Raw genomic sequence first — 21,023 nt, 5'->3', positions numbered from 1 at the left:
CTCACTGTTGGCGATGCTGGCTGAAACTAATAGGAGTTGCAGTCTAAGGACATCCGGAAACCCAGATATCTTTTGTCTGAGGTTGTAAAGTTAAAGCTACACCAGGTTCAGTAACCTTCCAGAGACAAGCTGTTTTGGCCTACTTCACATACTTCACAAACATAGATTGTCATTAAAGCATTTGTGGCTTACCGTAATTGTTTCCAAATGCACTAGCATATGGTTTTAAAGTGTTTTTACTTTTCAAAGCTGTTTTAACGTGTTTACTTGTTAAATTTTATAATATGTTTAAATCAACTTAAAATCTACAACAATAAAATAATTTTGACAAACTAAATATTGTTTTTATTATTTACGTATATTCTGTTTGTACACCACCCTGAGATCCCATGATACAGGGCAGGATATACCGTAAATATTTTAGCTAATAAAAGCTATGTACCAGTAGTGTGATATACAGCTAGTCTATGTGGGGAAAACAAATTTTAGTCATAGTAATTGTTTCCAATAATATTACTGCAGTTTGTAATTTATATTCTTTGTGTTTTGCAGTTACCGCAGTAATAAAATTTATGTTAAATGCACATTGTTTGTTGTTGTGTCCCTTCAAGTTGCTTCCAAGATACCCTAAGCTAAACCTATTTGGGGACTGTGGGATTTTCAGGGTCTGAGAGTGTGTGACTTGCCCAAGATCACTCAGTGGGCCAAGCAAGGAATCAAAATCTGATTTCCAGAATCATATTCTGTTGCTAAAATTACTACACCATATTGGCCCTCAAGTGTATATTATAGATAGTAATAATACAATTTTTCACCACTGAAGGAACTATTTTTGTTTCTATTTATGAGATATGAATAGTTCAGAACCACTGAATAGCCTGGCCCCATTTAGAACAGTAAAAGTGAAAACCTACACCTTGAATTCTGTATGGAAAGCAACTGGCAACTAGGATAGCTTCTATCTAAAGCCAGCATGGTGTAGTGCTTTGAATGCTGGATTACAACTCTGGAAACCAAGGCTCAATTCCCAGCTTGGGCATGAAATCCACTGGGCAACCTTGGGCATTTCACAAGTTTTCAGACTCAGGAGAAGGCAATGGTAAACCTCCCCTGAACAAATATTGCCAGGAAAAGCCTATGAGAGGTTCACTTTAGGGTTGCCATAAGTCAGAAATGACTTGAAGACACACAACAACAACAACAACAACAACAACAACAACAAATTTCTTTTGCCCAATTCTCGAAAGGTAGGCAATAGAGTAAATAAATATAATACCAATATTATATTGGTCTCCATACCTGCCTAACATCACACATAACTTCGCAGTAATATTTCAGCTCCATCGCTGAAAGCTCTCAAAATACAATCCAGTTTCAAATAGGACTGAGGATTTCCCCCATAGGTCCCTCTGAATGCCACATCCTAATTGGGTGACTATAATAGGAAACAAATGCTTTGGAATCTTTCTAGGATGGAGACCTAGGTGAAGTGTTGCTCCTATGGTTACCAGTCTTTGGTAACCATAGGGCTCAGGTGATGACTCAGGTCATGTACAGGTAATTCCTCGCTCAGGTTGGAGGGAGGAACCAGGGCAGATGGGTCAGGTGATGGAGTCCAAAGGAATTTGGGGGATCAGTGTGTTATCGGATTCAGACACTGAACTGGATCCATGCTCATGTCCCTGCTAAGCCATGAAACTGACTAGGTGACCTTGGACCAGTCTCTTTCCTTTTCCTCCTTCAGCCTAACCCATCTCACAGGCTTCTTGTGGGGGTGAAATGCTGAAGAGGAGAGCACTCTGCCTCGAACTATGTGGAAGACTGTAATCAATGTAATGATTAAATAAATTAATTTGGCCTTACATTTAACAAGGTTCTTTTTTTTAAGGCTCCAGTCTTGAAGAACACTTTAGCAATGGTACCTACACTCTCTCTGGAAGACTGAGCCTGTCCTTGCATAACCCAAAGAAAGGTAAAGTTGGCCCTTGCATCCATGGATTCTTTATCCACGAATTCAAGCATCCACAGCTTAAAAATATTCCAAAATATTCAAAAAATAATATAAAAGCAAACCTTGATTTTGCCATTATATATAAGGGCATCATTTTGCTATGTCACTGTATTTAATGGGACTTGAGAATCCAAGGATTTTGGTGTAGACTGACAAGGAGATCAAAAACATGACAAAAGTTTTGCCATGTGCCACAGGAGGCATAAAGGGGTGTTTTTACTTTTAAAAAGATGTTTAAAAAATGGGATCTTAGGGCCCTTTTTTGCTGTTCTTAACTGCCTTCACGTCGATCCCGAACCATGGCAACCCTGCTGATGAGACATCCCCAGGTCCCTCTGTTCTTTACTGCTCTGCCCAACTCTTGCAAACTCATATTTGTGGTCTCTTTAATAAAATCCATCCATCTAGCATGTGGCCTTCCTCTCTTTCTACTTCCTTCTACCTTTCTCAACATTATTGGTTTTTCCAACAATTCGTGCCTTCTCATGATGTGTCCAAAGCATGACAGTCTAAGTGTTGTCATCTTGGCTTCTAGGGAGATTTCTGGCTTGATCTGCTCCAGGACCCATTTGTTTGTCTTTTTGGCTGTCCATGGAATCCTCAGCACTCTTCTCCAACACCACATCTCAAATGAGTTTATTTTCCTTCTATCTTCTTGCTTAACTATCCAGCTTTCACATTCATACATGGCAATAGGGAATACAATGGCTCGTATGATTCTGACTTTTGTGCTGAGTTGTTTGTCTTTTCATTTTAGGATCTTTTCTAGTTCTTTCATAGCTGCTCTCCCCATTCTTAATCTTCTTCTGATTTCCTGGTTCCAGTCCCCATTCCAATCAATGTTTTATCCCAAATATGAGAATTAATTTACTATTTCTATTTCCTCATTGTCTAGTTTGAATGTGTGTAAGTTCTCTGTGGTCATTATTTTTGTTATCTTTATGTTGAACAGTAAGCCTGCCTTTGCACTTTCTTCTTTGATCTTCCTTAGTACAGTGGGCCCTCTCCTTACGGGGGATCCATTCCGGATCCCCCCACATAAGGGGAAATCTGCCTATGCTCGAGCCCCAAAGGAAATAATGGGGTGCATGCATGTGGCAGAGTGGTGCACACACACCACAGGCGCACACACCATTGTTTCCCTCCCCAAGTGGCTTCTGCATAAACCAGAAGCCACGTAAAATGCATCCACGCATGGCGCAGGCGCACTGTAGTTGTTACAGGTCTGTGAGGTTTTCTGCTAGTATTATGGTGCCATCAGCAGATCTCAGATTATTGATAATTCTTCCTCCTATTTTCACCCCTCCCTCTTCCGTGTCCAAGCCTGCTTTCCTTATAATATGTTCTGCATGTAAGTTGAATAAGTAGGGTGACAGGATGCAGTCTTGTCTGACTCCTTTGCCAATTGTGAACCATTTTGTTTCTCCGTGTTCTCTCCTGACAGTAGCCTCTTGTCCTGAGTACAGATCCCTCATCAGGACTATCAGATGTGTTGGTACTCCCATGTCTTTAAGGGCATTCCATAGCCTTTCATGATCTATGCAGTCAAAGGCTATGCTATAGTCTATAAAGTACATGCTGATTTTCTTTTGGAACTCCCTGCTGCACTCCATTAGCCTTCATATATTTGTGATGTGATTCCTATATCTTCAAAAATAAGATTCCACCCCTTACAAATAAAAAAGCAAAGCCTGTATTTCACACAAAGCATGTTATGCTACATCATGTCTGAGTTTGTCTTACTGCTGATTCTCCTAAAGTACTGCTGGTTCTCCTCAAGTACACAACTGTCCTATAGAGCAATTTCAGTTACAACCTACATGATCGATTTGTTCTCAAATTAAAAGCAACTTTGAATGTCCTGTCTGCAGAAACAGCCAACAACACATGACAAACTCCAGTCTCTTGATGTCGCTGGCCTTCATCCCATACCCTCCAATGTTTCACAGATGAAAATCAGAACATATGTGGCCAGGCAACATCAGAGTATGGTTAAGACGACAAAAGTTATTAAGGAGGAAGGACACCCAAGCTAAGAGAGGATGTAGCGCTTTGCTTTCGTCTGTGCCTACTGGGCATGATTCCATCCCTCAACTCTCCACTACTGAATTAATTGAGTGTGAACATTTGCATTTCAAACTCATTCTACAGTAACAGAAGTAAACTGAGGATAAAGGGGGAAAGTGGGAGAGGAAGAGAGGAACTGGGACATTTTAAAAGCAGTTGAAAACATGAGACAACAGAGAATTAAGAAGGACTGTCTCTGCCAAATCAGGGTAGTTGGAAAGTATATCATGTGGCAGTGCAGTATGCAAGTAACATATTAAAAGCAAAAACATTATAATTTGGGGTAAAAAAATACACAGAACACCTGTTGCGAAATAAAATAATTACAGTGGTCCCTCCACATTTGCTGGGAAAAACTGCAAATTAAAAAATGTTATTCTTTTTACCTAAGAGAACTCCTCGCTAGGAATTTCCAGGTCCTCCAGTATTTTTAATTACTTACTTGTTACATTTGTATCCCAGTTTTCTTCTAATAAGTTCAAAGGGACAAACACAGCTCTCCTCCTCTGTACTTTATTCTCACGAAAAGTCTATGTCTTAAATTGGGCTAGCACAGTGGTTCCCAAACTTTGGTGCTCTGGATGTTTTGTTCTTCAGCTCCCAGAAGCCCCAGCCAGTTTGGCCAACAATCTGGGAGCCAAAGTCAAAAATATCTGGAGGATCAAAGTTTGGGAATCACTGGGACAAAATGACTGGCAAAAGCTCAGCCAAATAATTCAGGAATAGACAGCTACCAGGGTTTAAGAGGTCAGCTTAGCATTAGGGTACCACCCCATGCCGCCCCCCCCCAAAAAAATCCAGAATAGTTACTCCAAAATGCTGTCACATTCTGCCATGTTTGGAGGGGGCAAGTAATTTTAGATCTAGGAGAAGCCTTACTTTCAATAGGAAGTGAAGTCAGCTTCTGGATCACTGCTAAACAGAGGCATCATTAAGCAGTGCAGGGAAGTGTCACCATTGCTCCCCAAACATCTGCCTTATGGCAGAAACAGGCTGTGTTCACCTGCATCCCTTTAAAACACTGAAGAGATGGTATGATTGGGGTGAGGTTCAGTGTGATGAGAAAGGAGAGGCCCCAGGTTTATTTTATTTTTTTACAATTTTTAATTTAAATAAAGTTTTAAAAGGCCCGTTACAAACGGGCACCCTAGCAGGGACTCAGTCCGTACTAGGGTTAGAAAGGGGCGTCTCTTCCAGATGCCCCTAACCCTAGTACGGACTGAGTCCATACAAAATGGCGGCGGCCGTTCCACACGGCCGCCGCCATCTTGACGTAGCGGACACACTGCGTCCGCACATCGCACCACAGAAATGACGCCACGAGTGCACACCTCGGCACTTGCAACGTCTCTTCCAGATTTTCGTGCTCCTTCTTTGCAGCGTCTGGGAACTGCGCCGTTTGGCTGCTGTGCTTCCCGGATGCTGCAACCGCCGGCGGCGGCAGACCGCCGCTTTTTGGCAGTCTGTAACCCGCCAAAGTTTCTTTAAAAATAACATCAAATCTTACCACTTTAAACACATGAAATTATGCCTTCCCAGTCAGTTTTAAACTATGAATTTAAAATTAGGTTATTTTATATTTTATGTTGGATTATTTTAATGTGTCCTGTGTGTTTTAACTTAATGTGTTTTAATGGTTTTGTGTGTTTTAATCTATGTTTACCCCTCCTCGAGCCTATGTAAGAGACAAGTAAGAAATTATTATTAATTGTTATTATTTACAATTTAGGCTCTATGCATGATATTGTAATTTAAAAAAATATTTTAAATTTTGCTTGTTGTTTATATCACAACTATTACCATTACATTAAATGATGTACACGAATTACAATTTATGAGTAACATTAGTACAAAAACATCTCTAACGATACTGTATGGTATGATAAAGGAGGAGGTCAAGGTGGAGGGTGATATCTTGAATTACCGCACCGGGTGACACCAATCCTAGTGATGCTACTGCTTCTAGGGTTGCCAAAGGGAAATCTAGAGATACCGCCTACATACCTTCAATGATTGTACAGAAGAGAGAATGTCAGCAAGTGTACCTTGTTACCTGGTTGTGTGACCAGCAATGCCTGCTGAAATTCCCTCTTCAACACAACCACTGATGGCCATAGGGGCCCTTCTCTCGTTTTCAGTCGAGCAACCCTAAGCCTCTAATTCTGAAAATCGTGACCCACGATTTGGACTAAGTCCAGAGGCTAACCATCCATCTACTAGGTCAAATCAGCTGTAGGTGGCACAGATCTGTCACTTCAATTATTGTAATGAGACATACAATTTTAAATGTTTTACATAATATATACATTTCTCCCAGGGCAACCTATATTTGCACTTATAAATTAGAGGCATCTCTTGGTCAGGATTTACTAGGTTAGTTACAAAAGCATAACTTAAAGCAGTGTTGCCCAAACTTTAGTCCTCCAGGTGTTTTGGACTCCAGCTCTCAGAAGCCCTAGCCAGTTGGGCCAACAATCAGGAATTCTCGGACCTGGAGAACAAAACATCTGGAGGATCAACGTTTGGGAAACACTGACCTAGTTACACATTCGTGAATGGTTTGTATTCACAACAAGAGAGAGTCATAGAGTTGGAAGGGGCTTCATGCGCCATCAAGTGCAACCTTCCATTCACTGTAGGACATCAAGCTACAAAAGTGGTTCCCAAACTTTGATCCTCCAGATGTTTTGGTCTTTGGCTGCAAGAATTCCTGACAGTTGTCCAAACTGGCTGGGGATTCTGGAAGCTGAAGTCCAAAAAACTTAGAGGACTAAGGTTGGGAATCACTGAGCTACAGCATTCCCAGCAGGTAACTGTCTAGCCTCTTTTTGAAGACATCCCGAGAAAGAGATCCCACCATTTCTGTAGGTCATTCGTTCCACTGTTAAATAGCTCTTACTGTCAAGATGTTCTTTCTAATGTTCAGTCAAAATCTACCATCCTGTAACTTAAAACCTGGACCTACCTTCTGGGCAGCAGAGAATAGGCCTGCCCCTTTCTCTCTGTGACAGCCCTTGAGGCATTTAAAGAGTACTATCAGTCTTATCTTCACCAAGCTGCACATCTCCAGCTCCATCAACCATTCCTCATATATTTTGTTCCCCATACCTTTTATCATCCTTGTTGCCTGAACCTGCTCCAACTTGTCTACATCCTTCCTAAAATGAGGTGCCCAGAACTGAATGCAGTAGTTTAGATGAAGCCAGAATATAACAAGATGATTGCTTTTCTGGTTTTGGTAACTATGGTTCTATTAATGCAAACTAAAACATGATTTACCTTTTTTGCTGCAACATCACACTACTGGGCCATGTGCAGCTTATGATCAACAATAATCCCAAAAGTTCTTTTCACATGTACTACTGCTAAACTGTGGTTTGAGTGTTGGATTACAACTCTGGAGACCAGGGTACATGTTCCCAGTTGGCCACAAAACTCACTGAGTAATCTTGGACAAATCACATGCTCTCCACCTCAAGGGAAGGCACTGGCAAACCTCCTCTGAAGAAATCATGCTAAGAAAACCCCATTATAAGGTCGCCTTAGGGTTGTCACAAGTCAGAAATGACTTGAAGGCACACAACAACAACAACAACAACAGCTATGCCAAGTATCCCCAAAGTGTGACTGCACCCAGCCCTTTTCAACCAAGCTAGGACACTATTACCTTATTTAGTTAACTATAATGCATTGATAGGTTAACTTCAACCTTTTAAAGGAGCAAGTTGGATAGTAATCCAGATATATGGATGGCCCTACCTCTGCCAGCCCTAGTGAGCTCCAACCATTGCTGCACTCTTTCACAACTATCATTCGACAAGAAGCAAACTCAAACCAGCAGAAGTATGTTCAACAAAAGACATCTGTTTGGGGCATTTAATTTTCTGAAAACAGCTGTGCATTTGTCATATGGAGATTTGCAGTCCTGCACCAGTGAAACATTATTCAACACCCTGCAAGAAGGAAGTGGTACCAAACCATAGGCCATTGCTTAGACTATGAGACTCAACACTTAGCATTCATACCTCGGGTCCAATGTTTTAGGGACTGCAGCACAGCATACGCATAAAGGAGTGTGCCTGTTTTTACCAAAACCAAAGGGATTAAGAACATTACTGCACCACTACCCCCTTTAAAAATGGGAATCAGAGTGACTTTGTGTCATGTCTTGCTGTCATTTTGAGAGGGACTGTGACAAAATCAAAGGTATTTGGAGATGGTGTGGGTTCTATGGGAGTTGGGAGGATGGGGTAGTATCATGTATTTTGGAGGTTTTCTGTGCAGTTTTCACACAAAAATTAAAAATCATGGACAGGGGTTGGGGGACTGGTAAGGTCTACAGGCTCTGCTTTTGCCACTTCTTAGATTGTAAGCCTGAGGGCAGGGAACCGTCTAATTAAAAGATTGTATGTACAGTGCTGTGTAAATTTACAGCGCTATATAAATAAAGCTTAATAATAATAATAATAATAATAATAATAATAATAATAACAACGTTTTGCTCTTTGGCAGAAAATCTTAGAAAATAAAGGGTGTGCATTTATTCTATCATCACTTGGTTACTAGATAGGAAGAAAAATCAGATATGAAAGATCCTGCAAATGAGACAAGCCAAATGAACTCCATCATGAAGGTGGCTCCAAACCCTACCCTAAGAGGAAAGGATACAGACATTTGTTTGTCTATATTATTGACCTAAGTGCTACAACTGGTTCAACACGTGGACCAGATTAAGAAGTAGACTCACTTGCTAAACCAGTTATTTAACAATGAAAAATTGCCATAAGCTATTTCAGAGATGCACACATTTAAAAGTAAATGAGCAGAAGGAATAGGGCAATGCTATTGGAAATATATTCTTTAACTACTGAGGTTAACAATAACTATTTACTGATAAGAAATATGAACTATACACATTATTTAAGATGCAATTATTAACAGTTAATTGACGACAGTGAAGATATTTTCTTAAATTTTATTGTCAGTTTATAGTGGTCTGTGAGCATAATAAATATTTATCTAATCATCAGCCATCCACCATAATGTGGCTCCTGCTTTTTTTAAAAAAAAATACTTATTATTATTATTATTATTAACTTTTATTTTTAAAGCGCTGTAAATTTACACAGCGCTGTACATACAATCTTTTACTTAGACGGTTCCCTGCCCTCAGGCTTACAATCTAAGAAGACACGACACAAAAGGAGAGGCCCATTCTTTCTAAATTTCAAGAATTCCTTCCTACAAGAGCTATATTTCATCTGTCTCTTCTTCAGTCAAATACCTCCCTTACCCCATTAACATTTTCCTGAAAGGTCTCATCCTCTCTCCCCATTTGAACACATCTCTATGGAAGCCAATTTGTTTATACAGTGGGCTCTTGGTATCCGCTGGGGTTTGGTTCCAAGACCCTCCTGTGCATACCAAAATCTGTGGATGCTCAAGTCCCATTAAATACAATGGAATAATAAAATGGTGCATGTAAAATGGCAAAATCAAGGTTTGCTTTTTGGAATTTATATTTGTTTAATATATTTGCAAGCAATGGTTGCTTGAATCCGTGGACAAAAAATCTGTAGATACAGAGGGCTGACTGTATTTATCTCTCGTTAACTGTGCTTCTTCCTCTGTCAAAATATTGGTGATATGGAGCCCTGGTGGCGCAGTGGTTAAATGCCTGTACTGCAGCCATTCACTCGAAACCACAAGGTTGCGAGTTCAAGACCAGCAAAAGGGCCCAAGCTCGACTCAGGCTTGCATCCTTCCGAGGTCGCTAAAATGAGTACCCAGACTGTTGGGGGCAAATTAGCTTACTTGCTAATTAGCTTACTTGATGTTCACCGCTATGATCTTTGGAATAGCGGTATATAAATAAAACAAATTATTAATTATTATATAAGTCAGAAACGAAGTCAGACAACAATGAATTACCCTTTGTGTTCTTGCTGTCTGAGGGAGTGAGCAATTTTAAGTAAACCTAGAGTTTTAGGCTTCAGTGTTTTCAGCTTAAATGGAGTTAGAGAAAGCTTAGCCATTGATTTCACCAATATTTCAGCAACAAGCCTCCCAGATCAGAAGACGGGAGACTTTTCCCCCAAGAATCACATTTTGTCAAAGATGTAAACAGCAAAAAGGCCCCTCCTTCAGAATAAAATTGTCAAGTTTGCACATTTCCGAATCTTGTACTCTCAAAATTTTGCACAGTTTTTTTGTGAGTTGATAAAGTGTAAGAGAACAAAGAATGAGCAACTCTCATCTGGCTGAGGTGGAAGACATCATGGCCACAGAGCTGGAAACCACGTCCTATGAGGAACCGCTTAGGAAACTGAGTATGTTTAGCCTGGAGAAAAGAAGTTGAAGAGGTGACATGAATGTTATATTAAAATATTTGAAAATACTGAAATGGAACAAGCTTGTCTCTTGCTGCTCCAGAGACTAGGACCCAGAGCAATTATTTCAAACTACAGGAAAAGAGATTAAACCTAAGCTTTGGGAAGAACATCCCAACAATAAAAGCTGTCCGAGATTGGAATATGCTACCTTGGAGAGTGATGGAGTCTCCTTCTTGCAAGGTTTTTAAACAGAGGTTGGATGAGAGTGTTTTGATTGTGTATTCCTGCATATTATGGGTTTAGACTGGATGATCTCTTTCAAACTCTGCAATTCTTATTTCAACTAATAGCTGTTGACTGTTCAAGAGGCATCTTTTGCCAACTTCTGAATCTCACTCTGGGAGATGAAACTCTTTACCTCCCTTGTATTCACTCTTTTCCAAAAGTATATTCCCATCAACATTCCTAGCTCCCCCAAGGAGCGGCAATTAAAAGACTCATATTCTTTCCTAACTTCTAACATGGCTGCTAGCTCAATAATCTAGAAAGAGAGAGCTTATTTTTTCAATCACTGCCAGACTCTTCTTGTGCCACATGCTAGATAAAGCCATGAAACCTACTGGGTGACCTTGGGCAAGTCACTTACTCTCAGCCTCAGAGGAAGGCGAACCCACTCTGACCAAATATTGCCAAGAAAACCCCATGATCTTACTTATTGTTTCCAATTTAAGGAGGGTCTCCATAAGTTGAAAACAACTTGAAGGTACAAGAACAACACTAGTTTCATTTATATCCCACCTTTTCCATCTTTTACTAGGACTCAAATGTATGTGCAAGCGTGCCTTCAAGTCATCTGTCAACTTACAGCAACCCCATGAATTCCATAGGGGTTTTCTTAGGCAAGGAATACTCAAGAGGTGGTTTTGTCAATTCCTTCCTCTGAAATATACTGTAGCTAACAGCACTTGGTATTCATTGAGGGGTTCCCATCCAAGTACTAACCAGGACTGACTTTGCTTAGCTTCCAAAATCAGATGAGGTCTGGTGCCCTTAATGTGTTTAGGCATAGGCTATGACTCAAGGCATCTTCCAAATAATCCCAGAAAGTCATTCCCCACCCGAGGAAGTCATTCACTTTCCAGTAAACTGGAAACACTTTCAGAAATTTCTTAGAAAAACTTCTGCTACAAAACACCCTGGATTCAGTAAAACAGACTTCTTTTGAGACATGAACTATGCAACTAAGCACTTATGTTCAGCACATGACAGTCTTTTGATCAGTCAGCTGAAGAGAAGTTATGTCAGAAGAGCTGAAATTCATCGCCTCCTATTTATTAGCTTGAGTACATGAAGAGCACCTACAGTACAACAATCAACATTGTTAAGGCTAATAAATTAAATTGCTTTAGAACTGCATGTTCCACGATGCATTCATTCATATGGCCTAGCTAAGTACGTCAAGAGTTTAAGAAATGAACTAAAATTGATTCTGGATGGGCAAGAGTCAAAGCACACCATACATTAAGAAGTATCTACCACTGCTGAATGGAATTTAATTTTAGGCGCTCTCTAGACGGGCCCTATGGGGCGCCGTCGTCACATGCGAGGGACGGCGCTTTCAGACGCCCCTCGCCCCTCGCACGTGACGAGGGCGTCAAAATGGCGGCACCCTGTACATATGGGCGCCGCCATTTTGACATGACGGACACCTAACGTCTGCACGTCTCGGCGCCCTTGTGACGCCGCAAGGGCACCATTGCATCACAACAGCTCTTTGCGCCTTCTTTTTGCTGCGCAAGGGAGCCGTGCGGTTTGTCCGCTGCGGCTCCCTCGCACAGCAAACTAGGGCGACGGGAGACCGCCCTTTTGGGCAGACTGTATCCCGCCTTAGTATACTCATCGGTACCAGTTATGCTTAATATATTTAATCTAATTATGCCATCACATATCTCCTTTCGATGACACTTTAAGTCAGGAATACATAGTTTTATGTTACATCCAAATCTGAGATTAGGTTTAAATGAGCACTAAACAAACCAAGATTTGTAAACCAAGTACAAACCTGGTTTAAAGCTAACATGATCCTGGCTTGTTGGAGATAAGCCTGGCCATAAGCCTAAATTAAGGTGCACAGCTACTTCCTCATGCTTTGTCTGGTCATCCACATGAGGAAACAAAGGAAGACCTAATGGTCTACTTGCAAACCCCATCTGCATATTCACATTCTAGTGCACTGAGCCAGGAATCATTGTTCAAAATGATGGTCAAATGTGTTCAATGGGTTTGTCTGGTAACACTCCAATTTATAAGCCACCTTTTTGCCAATACACTCAAACAGTTTACAATTTAAGGTAATGTCATACTTGATCATATGGCATAAGAGACTTAATACAAAAGAAAAAAAATGAGGGCAAAGATTAGGGATCAAGAAGAGGCATAGGGATACAGATATCTCTCAGTTCCAGTGAAGTTTTGTTCAAGGTTTGGTGCCTCTTATGAAGTTTGAATAGAACACAGTTCTGCATTGTTTGTATATGTGCCTTCAATCCGCCTGTCTTCTTATGGCCCCATGAATTTCATAGAGTTTTCTTAGGCAAGGAATACTTGGTCCTGTCAAATTTCTGGGATTTTCTTCTGTTCTGTGTAAACATCTAAACATCATGGAATGTCACTGAGCAACCAACCACACAGACTGAGAAATCTATGTAACATAGATTGAGAAACTAGAGCATGTCCTAAAGAGGGCAACTAAAATGGTGAAGGGTCTGGAAACCATGTCCTATGAGGAACGACTCAGGAAGCTGCGGATGTTTAGCCTGGAGAAGAGAAGGTTAAGAGGTGATATGATAGCCCTGTTTAAATATCTGAAGGGATGTCATATTCAGGAGTGAGCAAGCTTGTTTTCTGCTGCTCTAGAGAACAGGACCAGGAACAATGGATGCCAGCTAAATGAAAAGAGATTTCACCTCAACATTAGGAGGAACATCCTGACAGTAAGGACTGTTTGACAGTGGAACTGTCCAATGGAGACTGGTGGAGTCTCCTTCCTTAGAGGTCTTTAAACAGAGGCTGGATGGCCATCTGTCAGGGATTTTTTTATTTTAGGTATTTATATCCCGCCCTTCAGCCCCAATGGCTATCAGGGCAGCTTACATTTATTATTATTTTTAACCAGACAGTTCCCTGCCCGCAGGCTTACAATCTAAAAGACACGACACAAAAGGAGAAGGGAATGGTGAAGGGGGAGGGGATCAGGTCCAGCATTCTTCTCTCCCTCTGAGGCCTGGACCAAGGCAGAAGGACTGCAGGGAGGGCTCTGCTTCTTCCAGGCAGGCCTGGTGGAGCTCGCCTGCCTCTCCCCCCCAAGATGGTGGCTGAAGGGAGGGCTGGTCCTCTTTGAGGAAAGCAGTTGGAGCTCACCTGCAAAGGTGATGCTTTGATTGTGATTTCCTGCATGGCAGGGGTGGACTGGCTAGCTCTTGTGGTCTCTTCCAACTCTATGATTCTATGATTCTAGACCCAAAATGCACAGGTGTGTTGTGCAGGCAGATGCTATACACATAAACTACAACCACATGTCACTGTGCAACTTTACAGACAGACACATCTTGAAAAATTGCTCCATACATGCACAGACCTGAACATATTCTTGACGTTTACTGTCCCAGCTGTTTATGTGGCTAAGTTAAGATTACCCAATGTTTGCTTCCTTCATTCTAGTCATTGTCAGTCCTGTGTAGAATTCCAGTACCATCCCCCTCCATCCACTACTAAATGACCAGGTAAAAGAACCCCCAGCATTATTAGCATCTCAACTGTATGAATGTTTCATGGCAAATAAATCCTATATCACTGTCATCATCTTATTTACAGTATTTATAACCTGCCTTTTTCCAAGTCTGGGACACAAGGCAGCTTACAAAGGTAAAAACAGATAACAGCTTTAAAATTATATCATATGAAAATTAAAAATATAATTTACTGTATATTCACCCCTATATTTTAACTTCCACATTAAAAAGGTTGAGGGCAGCTATGATAATAGTGGCTATAGTATGGTATGCAGCACCTTCTTGCCTCAAGCTACTGGAAAGTCACAGAATTTCAGAGTATCTTAAGTTAAAACACCTCAGTTAGGAGATGGATTAATTCAAAGTGAAGAAAGGGTACATAAAACTGGTGTGGCAACCACTCAAATGAAAACATTTTCACATTGCAATCAATGCACAATATACAGCACTGTTCAAGGGAGCTTAGAAAAGTCGCTGTTTAGACTCCCAACCTCTCTAGAGTCTTCCAGTCCACATAGTCAAAATCCCCCATGACCCTAATTCTAGGGGATTCTGGGAGGCTGAGGTTCAAAATCATAACTTTCCCTACCTCTATATGCAAAAGGCTCTTGTAGCAAGTTTGAGACTAACTGTGGGAAAGATGCTGTAACATAAGCTTTCGTAGACTTGGGGGCTAAACACACCGGCGTTTAACGCCAACCTTGGGACAAAGTGGGGTGTGGTGTCCTCACGCTACATGCCATGATGCTGCCCTGATGCCAGTGTCACAATGCACGTCCAACCAGATGGCAGGCAGTGTAACGCCCCTTCTTCAGCAGTGTTTAGATGTGCTGCGCTGAAGAATTGGCAAAAAGCTGTCACCACCGCAACAAGGGTGTTTTTTTGCTGTTTTCAGAAAGAGCGGCATTTTGCCGGCCCTTTTTTGGCCAGCAAAGCACGCATCGGGCCTGCAGGGTGCAGTTGCCACAGGCCCAATCCGGCGCTGAAAGGGGCAGCGCAGAGCCACTTCTTTGAGGTGGTCTGTTTTGCCCCTTGGTCTACTTCCTTAGATGCAGTTAGTCTCAAAAATGCTACAAAATCCTTTTGCATACAGATAACCCAGACTAACACGGCTATGTCTTTGAATTTTGCTAGCTCTGTTCTTGCACAGTGGAAATGTCCATATGGAAGAGTGCCAGTAAGTTACACATCACTTTAGATGGCCTAATTTCTGTACCTCAGTGCCCCATTTCCTCCACTGCTTGATCTGAATCTATCCATCAAACTGCCAAATTGCTAAAATGCCACTTTTTCAAAAGGACCAAAACTGGGGGGAGGGTTGGGATAAACAAATAAACAAACTTCAGTCAGACACCAAAATTAAAATTCCAGCTACAACTTTACTAGACAGTGGATCAAGTGGAAACTTCCATGCATTTTAAGCGGAGGAATTCTATGCACACAAGAACTGTTTTATTTATTATGGTATTTATACCCCTCCCTTCAGCCCTAAAGGCCAACAGAGCGGCTTGCAATTATTATTTTTAATTAGACGGTTCCCTGCCCTCAGGGTTACTAACGGACAACCATTTCAGGGTGGATATATATGGTTTGGTTTGGCTCTTGGGCAAAGGAGGACAGGAGCATCCCAGCGCCAAAGGGTCATTTAGGGGAATAAATTCAAGAAGCCTGGGCAAGAGATAACCTTAAAAGAACTGTTCACAAAGGGCAGCCTTTAAAACCTGGGTGCATCCACACTCCAGCAATAATGCAGTTTGACACTACTTTAACTGCAATGGCTACCTCTTACATTTGTATGTACTTTTTAAAATTGTAAGCCGCCTCAGTTGTCTTTTGACAAGAGAAGCAGGATAAAAAAAAATAAAGATTTTATTAGTAGTAGTAGTAGTAGTAGTATTAAAACTGCAAATATCACAGGATTCCAAAAGCTGGGAGCTACAGCACTTAAAAGTGGTGTCAAGGGGGCATCATCATCATCATTATTATTGCTACAGTGCAGATGCAACCAGGAAAAAAAAAAGGTTGGCTTGGTATTGCTAATCCTTTTGAAGGGAGCTGGGAAGGCATTGAAGGTTCAACCTGCCAAGCCAGAAAGCACCATTCAAAGCTGCCTTTCAAAAACACCCCTCTTTGGGAAATGGTTTCTCCCGCTTCCTTGGATGCGATGAGGGCGATGGAACGAACCATTCCATGCCTGCGGGGGGGAAATAGAAAGACATAGAAAGACCCAATCAAGTCAACAATAGCACCATGGCTCACTAGTCATCCCCCCCGCCCTCCATGTCCTTCCCTGTCCCCATCCATCCTGGCGTTCCTCCCCGCATCCCCATTCAAAAGTGTAATACCTAGCTCCTCTCTTCCCGGCGGCTCCATCTCTGTGTCTCTATGGTTCCTATCCTTCCGCCAATGTGGAGCAAATACGTCGCGACGGACGCACTGCGCATGCGCGAGCTGACAAACCGAACCTTCCCGCCCCTTTTCAACTTTTCTCTCCCTCGTCGTCGTTGTACCATAGAGAAGCCTCCCAGGGGCTAGACCGGCCTTGCGTACCATAGAGAAGCCTACCACCGAGGGCTAGACAGGACGCGGAAGTTGTTTCTGTTGCTATGGGGAATAATAATAATAATAATAATAATGCAGCTAACAGATAATAATAAGATATATTATTATTTTATTATTAATTATCTTATTAATAAGATAATAATAATAATAATGCAGCTAACAGAACAAGGCTGCTAACAAAAGACCCAAAACACATTGCAGAAATAATCCAGTTTGAGACCTGGCTCAGTTGCTAGGGAACCCTGGGAACTGTAGTTTGTTTTGGCACTGACACTGAGAAGGCTCCATAGCTCACAAAACTACAGTTCCCAGGATTCCCTAGCACTGAGCCAGGGCAGTTAAAGCGGTCTCAAAGTGGATGGTTTCTGCAGTGTGTTTTGGACTCAGGAGGGATTGAATTTCTTGGCTATGTCGAAGTATGGAGCCTCTCTTTAGAAATGATGTTTTCCCTTCCGACAGTAAAAGGAAAAAAGAGGCCTCACACACCGGTTTAATGGCCACCACTCTTCTCCTGTGGCATCCTGGGATTTTTAGCTCAGCAAGGCATTTGGCCTTATTTGCCAGAGCATGTCTCGCCGAACTACAAATCACAACTAGCTTCCTTTAGTTAGTCTCAAAGGTGCTACAAGATCTCTTTGCATACAAATCCCAGGATTCCACAGGAGAAGAGTCATGGCTGTTAAAGTGGTGTCAAGCTGTTTTATTTCTGTCACAAAGGGGTAAATTCCTGAGAGATTTTGTACTGTAAACTCCTCTTCTGTTGCTGCTCAAGAGACCTATCCTCTATTACCGTTATTATTATTATTATTATTATTATTATTTTCCTATACCCTGCCTTTCTCCCAACACAGGGAGCATCTAACTCTTAACAGCAATTTTTTTTTAAAATACAGTATAAAAACAATGCAAAATTGAAAAATATAAAATTTACAAAACAATTAAGCAGTTTCAAACGTTAAAACAATTATGAATTAAATTCAAAATACAACATGTTGTGTGCCTTCAAGTCATTTCCAACTTACAGCAACCCTAGGACAAACCTATTGATAGCCCAAAGGCAGAAAGTAAGCCTGAAACAAAGATTCAGAGAAGCAAGCAGAAGCCTTGAGGTCTGATTCTTTGAGGTAGCAACTGATATTCCTTTGCTAGGGTCCAGTCAGACAGGCCAAAATAAAGCTGCTTTGGGTCACTTTGGAATTATGCTGTTAAAATTACACATATATCTTAAAAGGCCAGAAGCTGCACCAAAGCTGCACTCCAGACCTTAGGACTGAACACAGCTTTGGCGTGGCTTTTGGACTCATAGGACTTATGCATCATTTAAATGGCATACATCCAAAATCCAAATCAAAGCATTCCCAACAGATGGCCATGTAGCCTCTGCTTAAAGACCTCCAAGGAAGGAGACTCCACTACACTCCGAGGAAGTGTGTTCCACTGTCGAACAGCCCTTACTGTCTGGAAGTTCTTCCTAATGTTGAGGTGGAATCTCTTTTCCTGTAGCTTGCATCCATTGTTCCAGGTCCTGTTCTCTGGAGCAGCAGAAAACAAGCTTGCCTTGAAGGAAATAAGATACCCGTTTGCTACAGTCCCAGTATATAGTCTTATCAAGTATTTTCTGTAGGTACTGAGCCCTTACTGTGGCACATAGTTGATAATTAAATAGGAAATACTAAATATCCTCTGTTTCAAATGCTGCACAAACACATATTCTCCCAATGTATGGCACTTGGTAGAATTGTCCATATTTGACCATGGAAGAATTATAGGAAAAAATCAAACCTGAACTCTCCCTGGAAGCCAAGATGACTAAATTGAGACCAAATGCATCTGAGGAAGTAGACTTAAGTCTACGAAAGCTCATGCTGCCGACTTCTTTCTTTCAGTTAGTCTCAAAGATCTCTCTACATACTAAATTGAGACTGTTGTACTTTGGACATACCACGAGAAAACATGACTCACTAGAAAAGACAATAATGCTTGGTGAATTGGGAGGCAGCAGGAAAAGTGAAAAACTGTATTACACATGGATGGATTCAATCGAGCAAGTCATGGCCGTGCATCTGCAAGACCTGAGAAGGGCTGTTGATAACAAGACAACTTAGGTCCAAAACACATTACAAAATTATCCAGTTTGAGAATGTTTTAACTGCTCAGTGCTAGGGAATCCTGGGAATTGTAGTTTATTGTGGCACCAGAGCTCTCTGACAGAGAAGGATAAATGTCTCACAAAATTACAGTCCCGCTCATGGACACTGCATGGACATTAACTCCTGATTGGTTGCTCACACTTTGCTTACTACGTCACATATCTTTTTTTGCTTAAGCATGGCAAAACTCAATTCATCTATTGTCTATTCACCCCTCAGAAACATGTTATGTGTTGTAGCTGCACTCCCTAAGGGCTCTACAGACCGCCCCTTTTTGCGCCGGATCAGGGCTGTGGCGAATGCACACCACAGCCCCAATCCAGCCTTTCCAGAGCGTGAAAAAGAGCCAAAAAAGTGGCATAGCTGTGTTGCTGTGGCTTGGCGGTGCTCCTTCAGTGCTGTGTTGTATGGACGCAGCACTGGAGGAGTGCCATGACACCATGCACCGTGTGGAAAGCTGCACAGCATCATGGCATCCTGGGGGTGGAGTCATGGCGTGCATCATCTGGATGCGATGCCCCCGCCTCCGCCCCTAGGCTGGTCTTACTGGCCAGTCTGAAGAGGGCCAAAGGACCCAAACAGACAGGCCAAAGTAAAGCTGCTTTGTCACTTTGGAATGGACCCATTTATTTATCTTTTTAACAGTCCACAGTATCTGTAGAACTCTTTAGCACCACATTTCAAAAGAGTTAGTTTTGTTCCTATCCACTTTCTTCACTGTCCAGTTTTTACAATCATACGGGGAATACAATGATGATGTGGACCATCCTAATTTTAGTATTCAATTATATATCTTTACACTTTAGGATCTTATCTAGTTCCTTAATAGCTGCCTTTCCAAGTCCTAGTGTGTAGCAGAATTAAAGTAGTTTTACACCACTTTAACTGCCATGAGTCTATCCTCTTTCTTTTTGACTGCAGATAGGGTGTTTTTCCATTCCTCCCTTACAACGACCCTGACTTCAGTCCAAAATTTTTCTGGTTACTGGTCAATTAGGCGTAATAGTACAAATTTATGTTTATATTACCTTTCAATTCTATGAGGATGTTCTTCAGGTTTCATTTTGGCATGATGGTTGGTTTAGAGTTCAATACAATACAATACAATTATATTTATTCGACCAAAGTACCTAAAAAATATACAAGTATTAACTAGTAGAAACAAACCTACAAACTTACTAGTATATTTAAGTAAAACCAGCTAAAATACAAATGTACATATAGACAGGCAACCAGGGACCTATCTTCTAGCATCTTATTTTCAACATTTAATATTAGATCTGGCCCTGGGTAATTTGTCTGTGCGTAGTAATGACAGCTGCACAGAAGTGAGTCATGATCTCAGTTATTTGGGAGTCTATATCTTCAAGCAGTAATGTCAAGTAATAATCAGCTGGTCTTCCTGGGAATTTCTGTAAAATTGGGTAGATTAAAGAGGAGCGCACACATTGATAGAATGGGCAATACAATATGATGCACACAAGTGATTCAGCTGAAATACCAGAACAAAAACACGTCCAATTTTCTTAAGGGAGCTTCTTATATTTTCCTTCCAAGACAGCAGAAGGGAGGACGTTAAAGTGGGCTGTGGTGAAGGTTGCCCTAAGTTTGGATATTGTTAGCTTAGTCAAATAGGCAGGCCTAGCAAAAATTACTTCCCAACCTCCTAAGATTGCGATATTGCTAATTTTACCGCTATGGCTTTGTAATTCTATATCTCAGATACGCTGTCTAAAGGCTAATTTAGCCCTTTCCTAGCCCATTTGTAATAGGGATTAGTGTTTTTCTTTTGCTTTACTATAATTTTTGATATTTTTGATATTATTAATTTGATATTAGGTCTGTGCAACAATCTGTTCCTGGTCTTGTTTTTGCAGAGAGAAACAATCTTCTCCATCTTCTGCTTCCAGTTATGTAGTCTATTTGATTTCTATGTTAACCATCAGGTGATGTCCATATATACAGTCGCCATGTATACAGTCCTATTTATCCAGGAGAGAAGTGATTAGCAGGATGGCACAGGGTTCTGTCCTGAGCCCAGTGCTAGTCAACATCTTTACCAATGACTTGGACGAAAGAATAGAGGGAGTGCTTATCAAATTTACAGATG

The 21,023-nt window shown here is 41.3% G+C and overlaps 1 protein-coding gene across 1 annotated transcript in view; it reads right to left on the bottom strand.

Moving 5' to 3' along the window:
• Positions 1-16,591, bottom strand: part of SLC36A4 (solute carrier family 36 member 4) — a 151,047-nt gene extending 134,456 nt beyond the window's left edge. The window contains exon 1 of the mRNA XM_089508259.1: positions 16,547-16,591. Within this exon, the coding sequence (XP_089364385.1) occupies positions 16,547-16,574 (28 nt within the window). The 5' untranslated portion in view covers positions 16,575-16,591. The remainder of the gene's footprint in view (positions 1-16,546) is intronic.
• Between the last annotated feature and the right edge of the window lie 4,432 nt (positions 16,592-21,023).

Source organism: Sceloporus occidentalis, unplaced genomic scaffold (genome assembly GCF_023333645.1).
Source record: "Sceloporus occidentalis isolate IW3139 unplaced genomic scaffold, rSceOcc1.0.p SCAF_2, whole genome shotgun sequence".
NCBI lineage: Eukaryota > Metazoa > Chordata > Lepidosauria > Squamata > Phrynosomatidae > Sceloporus > Sceloporus occidentalis.
Note: the sequence above shows the minus strand (reverse complement) of the source record. Positions and strands in the feature narration are given on the sequence as shown.